Below are 6,470 nucleotides of genomic sequence, written 5' to 3' on the forward strand. Positions count from 1 at the left end.
TCCCTCCCTCTAGCTTCTATATCCAGATTACAAATTTACATGTATACCAATAATAATTGGAGCACTTGGTTTTGTAAGTAAATGCTTAATAGTCTGGATAAGCTTGGGTTTTTCGAAAAAGAAATCAACCGATTTGCACATTACAAATACAATCTGTAAGTGGAACAATAAAAACATGCAAAACTTTTCTTAGATTTAAAATGTGACATTGCTTTTGTTACCTGCACTTTAATGATGGAGCTTTGTATCTTTATTAGAAACCAGCTCCTTCTTCAGAGAAAGAATTTAAATAATTAAAAACAGAAAAGAACAAACATACATACTTACATATGTACATTCATTCATTCATATGGAACACTCTGCTCTATATCTTTCTCTATAATCCTTCAATGCTCCCACCTCATTAAGTCAATCACATGTTCTCTCGTTTGGTTCCTAAACAATTTTGTGTTAATGTTTTAGTACTTTTTTTTTTTTGCCATTATGACTAAAGCCATACTGGAGCATCAAACTAAGACCTGATTATTTTCTATATTTTCAGCCAGGCAGAGTGGTTACATTGGTACAAAGTGATAATCCTGAGGTAGGTTAGACCCTTCTCTTACTGAGTGATATGGTGACAGTTACTAGAAGAGGGACCCAAACTTTTATTTTACTGCATGACATAATTATTAAAAGAGGAACAGAAACTTCCTTTTGTTGTATGACTTGATGATAATTACTAGAAGTGGGTCGAAAACTGTCCCTTACTGTGTAATGTAGTGATAGTTACTAGAAAAGGGATCTAAGCCTCTTATTATTTGACATACTGATAGTTAATAGAAGAGGGATGCGAATCTCACCATGTATTTTCTTAAGGAGTGTTTTAATGCTCTTGTCATTAAATATTGATTTCAAATTTTGGCACAAGGCCAGCAATTTCGGGGGAGGGTTTAAGTTGGTACATTGATACCGGTGTTCAACTGTCACTTATTTTTTGACCCCGAAAGGATGAAAGGCAAAATCAACCTTGGCAGAATTTGAATTCAGAGCATACAGATGGATGAAATGCTACCAAATATTTTGCCCAGCATACTAATGATTCTGCCAGCTCGTTGCCTTACCATCATTAATTATATTAACACTAACATATTTATCTTTCAATTTATCTCACCATGTAATTATTTTGAACGAGCTTTTTATGCCCTCTTCATTAAATATATTAAAATTAAGTAACAGTTTGTTTCTGTATTTATTCTCACAACATAATCATTTTTAATTAGCTATTCAGTTTTCTCTTGATTAAACATTTTAATGCTAAGTTACATATCTGTGAGTGTGTTTTTCTGTCTCACTACGTAATTATTTCTAATTAACTTTTTAATGCTCCCTTCATTAAACATATTTAAAGTAACTTATTTAAGTGCTTATCTCTTTGGTTCCCAACATAATTGTTTCTAATTAGCTTTTAATGCTCCCTTCATTAAATATATTAAGATTAACTTAATTATTTGTCTTTTGATTTATCTAACCGCATAATTATATTTAATTAACTTTTTAGTGCTCTCTTTGTTAATTATATTAAGACTAACATACTTAACTATCTGTTTGTCTAACCACATAATTATTACTAATTGGAATTTTTAATACTTCTTCCATTAACCATATTAATACATCATCATCATTCATCATCATCATAGTTTAACGTCCGCTTTCCATGCTAGCATGGGTTGGACGATTTGACTGAGGACTGGTGAAACCAGATGGCTACACCAGGCTCCAATCTGATTTGGCAGAGTTTCTACAGCTGGATGCCCTTCCTAACACCAACCACTCCAACTTAATTATTATTCTATAGTTTTATATTATCCTGTCTTTGAAAAAGAAAAAGAAAACCCTGCTTTTTATTTTATGAAGCATATGATTGTTTGCAGATCGCCATCATAAGGTCTTGACCTCTTTTGATATCAACCTATCTAAGAATCCATTTATACCCCAGTTCCATATTCTAGAAAATACTAAAAAAGTTACTACAGCTATACACCTGTCCACAAACATAGCACCATCATGGGACTCCGTTTTGACCTAATCTTTGCTAATGTCTATTTGTCATGCATGTTTAATACTGACACTGATATACATTTAAAGTTATCTCTCATTAATGTTTTCAAAGCACTATAATATCATCTACCAGCTTGTCTACCATCAAAAATATGTCAACTACTGGTTCCCTTGATAAGGGTGTTTGTTATTTATGTTATCATTCAGCCTGATAGAAATAACAGCCAAATCTTCTTCAAATCAGATCATAGTGTTTTAGATCATGTGCTCTTAGGAAAAATGTGTTTAGAAAAACAATGAGATGGTCAGGTCATGGCTAGAATGACTTTTTATTATATGTCCATATGGTCATGGTTGACTTGGGGTTAAACAACAACATTCACAACACTGAATGAAAATAGAAAAGCAACAACTCTGTAGTTAAATTGACCAATTAATTTCACTTTGATGATATAAAGTGAACACAAGTGCGGCTGAGTGGTTAAGACGTTTACCTCATAACCTTGAAGTCTCACTACATGACATTTTGGTCAGATGCTTTTACTTTAGACCCCTGCTGTTCCTACTGTTACAATGTCTACCACCACCACTACCACTACTACTACTACTGAGGCTGCCACTGATGCCACTGCTATGGCTACTAATACCTCAGTTATGATGGGTTCTTTTTTTTTGTGGTTGAGTTTTGTTGAAGGTGAAAGGGTAGCATCATAACTGACCACCAAGTGTAACAGTGTGCAAAAAGGGAACAAGAATCCACAATTCATGGGTCGTTGCATTAGAAAGCATCACATCATGATACTGATACTGAGTTATCTAACCTGAGATAGGAGGTTTCCACTGGTTGAAACCCCATCATCACCACCAGGTTTTACACAAGCTAATGCTGGTGCCACATTAAAAGCACCCAGCACACACTGTAAAGTGATTGGCATTAAGAAGGACATCCAACCTTGGAAACCATGCCAAATCAGACTGGAATCTGGTGCAGCTCTCCGGCTTGCCAGCTCTGGTCAAACTGTCCAACCTATGCCAATATGGAAAACGGAAGTTAAAGGATGATGATGGTATCACTGGCAGCTGATGTACTTCAACTCTGGTCCATCAAAACAAGCTGAGCAGGTGTCCAAAATTACCTTCTCAGATATGTCTTTTAACACTGCTCCTTTAACCATGTGGTTCCCATGGGCAGAGGGTAGGGATGCAGCTGCTGCAGTACAAGTGGGGAACATGGCCTTATAACAACTGGAGTAGACTCAACCTACCTCTACTGGTTGCATGGATTTTACCCATTGCAGCAACTCCTACAAGACTTCCGTCCAAAGACCGATAGTTCTTTTCATGCTCTCTCATCTTTATCTTTTGCTCAATACTGATCTATCATTCGTATTTCCAAAATCTCAAGCACCTTCTCTAACTTTAAGTTCTTTTCTGTTGTCAGTGAAAACCAGTATGGCTAACTTAGGGCAAGATCTACTATGTGCCTGTTCTCTTTTATTGCTCAAACTTCTTAACTTCTTCTCACCTTCTCAATCACATTGTTGCTTTGAGTGGACAGTCACTTAATAGTGTAATGTGCATGAGCAAGTAAGGACAACCCTAGTATTGATGGTGCCATGCTAAAATGCAATTGGTACGTTGTAAAATGATTGGCAGATGAGTGAAGATGACATGGGTTGAGAGAATCTTTTAGTCCTGTTGAGGACATGACAACTCCTCTGGAGCTGGTGTCACAATAAAATATACCCAGTTCAATCTGTAAAGTGTTTAGTGATAAGAAAGGCACCCAGTCAGAGAAATCAAGCCAAAACTGAAATGCATAGCAAGACATGGTCCTCTGTTATGTGACAACAGTGCCCTCATGCTTGCAGAAGTTCTCCAACACATACAATATCAGCTTTTATTGGTGAAGGTCGACCACCCATCTACATGTATGTTCAGTCCTGGGTAAGATATTTTGAGAGGCAAAGCTAGCAGTTGCCCATTGAGGCAAGTTTCTCTCCTCTCCACACCAAAAATTTTTATCCAAAGGAAAAACTACCGAGTTGGTCTGATAAACTTGACACCAGTGTTATCACAGGCATTGCTGTCAGAAAACAAAGAGCTGGAATAAATATACCAAAGCATCTTGCTTCAACTTCCTAATAGTTTTGCTAATCCACTGTCTTTATTGACTCTGAACAGATCAACAGCAAAGTTGACCTCAGCAGGATTGAATTCAGATTGCAGAGAGTTGGAACAAAGAACATGAAGCATTGTAACCAACACTGTAATGACTCTGTAAACTCACCCTGTCCAATACTTATAAAAACAGCAACAGTAAAAGCTTTGTGACTAAGAAATAGTTATTGTCTTTGGGTATATTTTTACTGTGGCACCAGCAATAGAGGGGTTGTCATGTCCTTGACAAGACCAAAGGATTCTCTCAAACCCTTTGTCATTTCCACTTGTTTTCCCACCACTTTACAATGTACTAGATGCATTTTATCATGGCACAAGCAACACTAGGGTTTTCCTTACTTGCCCATAAGTCTACATTACTATATCAAGTGTTTGTTCACTGAAAGCAACAATATCTGATGGTGAGAAGGAGCTAGGAAATTTGTTTGTTTAATGTTGTGTGTTTTTAACTTCTTTTTCTTTTCCACAGGCTATCGTGTGGGGAGTTGCCTATGAGATTGCGTCAGAAGATGCAGAGAGTGTACGCAACCATTTGGACTACAGGGAGAAAGGTGGATACAAATCAGTCACTGTGCAATTCCATCCTATCAGTACCGAAAACAAGAGCCCTTTTGAGCTGACCTTATACATTGGGACCGAAGACAACCCATTCTTCCTCGGCCCAGCATCAATGGACGAAATGGCCAAACAAATAGCTGAGGCTGAAGGACGCAGCGGCCGTAATCGGGACTACCTTTTCAACTTGGCCGATGCTATGCGAACACTTGTGCCTGGAGCAGATGACGTTCACCTCTTCCAATTGGAAGCTAAAGTTCGGCATTTATCTACACATATCTGATGATAATAATAATAATAACAATAATAATAACACTAACAATAATAATAATAATAATCTACCTCGAGATATCATTATTTTCTTCTAATGTACAATAAAAAGCAAATTATGAATGACATGTTGTCTTGATCCCTTGCTTCTATTTACAACACTCACTATTTCCACCTTATGTATCTCTGACATCCATTTCTTTCACTGTGCACCCCCCTCATTCTCACACACATACACTTACACTTCACCTGATTTCCCTATTTCTCATCTATTCTATAATAATATTTTCCTCCTACCTCCTTTTTTGTTGTAGTCACTTATTAACTCTTTCTCCTTGGCCCACCCCTATTTTCCTTTACTCCCATGGACTTACCTGCCCACCTCTCCATCCAATTTGATCCTTTGACCTTGTCTTCTCCTTTACTCACCTTTTTGTACCTTGGGAGTTCACCCCTTGATACCTCATCATCACCATCTCTTTTCTCTCTTTTCAGCTGCATCAAATACCACAAGGCATTGAGCCCGAGACCCTCTAGCACTTACACTAATCAAATCAACCTGGATTAGTACTTTTTTCAATTGACCGACAACAAGAATAGAAAGCAAAGTTGACTTCGGTAAGATTTAAATTCAAAGCACATAGACTCAGAAGAAATATTTGGTGATCAGCACCTGTAACCAGTCTTGGAACTATGAAATTAAAAAGACAGAATACAGACATATATGTATATATGTGTGTGTGTGTGTGTGTATATATATATATATATATATATATATATACACCTTTCAATGCTATGTATGCCATAAGGTGTGAAAATCTAATGGAGGCCTCAAAAGACATTTTAAAATCCACAAAGATAGGAACTTAACAGTGCTCTTAGTTGTCCAAATCACATATGCAATCTATGTGGGTGTCTTTTCAAAACATTGTCTGGTTTAAAAAGCTACATCAGACGCCATGATAGATCTAAGGTGTAGGTACAGGAGGTGGTCAGACTCTGCATAAGGAGCAGACAAATACCATATATGTATGTATGTGTGTGTGTGTGTGTGTGTGTGTGTATACACACACACTCAATTCTCTTTTTGCACAAGAGATATGTTCCAGAGACTATCGTGCAAAATAAAACTATGCAAAAAAATATACAGTGTACATATGAAAATTATGTAAATTTTCATATACAAGTTGAATTTTTTATTTATACATATATATATACTTATATATATAACATAATCATTCAGTCATTCAGTGTCACTACTAAACAGTTAAACATGCCCGCTTTCTGTTGCTTTTTGGTAGTGCAAAATCACTCTCGTCACTGGAAATATTTGATGGCAATATATTTCATGTGTATCTTGAATAAAATTAACATCTTGTGTTTCTTTTTTTTCACTGGTTTTGAATATGAATTCAGTTATCAGA

The 6,470-nt window shown here is 36.4% G+C and overlaps 1 protein-coding gene across 3 annotated transcripts in view; it reads left to right on the forward strand.

Annotated features, from left to right (window-relative positions):
* The window catches only part of LOC106882480 (putative glutathione-specific gamma-glutamylcyclotransferase 2), a 73,382-nt gene extending 68,210 nt beyond the window's left edge, over positions 1–5,172 (forward strand). For all 3 annotated transcript variants that reach the window (XM_014933170.2, XM_052975978.1, XM_052975977.1), the window contains exons 3-4: positions 542–583; positions 4,691–5,172. In XM_014933170.2, coding sequence (XP_014788656.1) covers positions 542–583; positions 4,691–5,059 — 411 coding nt within the window. In that variant the 3' untranslated portion in view covers positions 5,060–5,172. The remainder of the gene's footprint in view (positions 1–541; positions 584–4,690) is intronic.
* Positions 5,173–6,470: the final 1,298 nt, after the last annotated feature.

Source organism: Octopus bimaculoides, chromosome 23 (assembly GCF_001194135.2).
Source record: "Octopus bimaculoides isolate UCB-OBI-ISO-001 chromosome 23, ASM119413v2, whole genome shotgun sequence".
Classification (NCBI taxonomy): domain Eukaryota; kingdom Metazoa; phylum Mollusca; class Cephalopoda; order Octopoda; family Octopodidae; genus Octopus; species Octopus bimaculoides.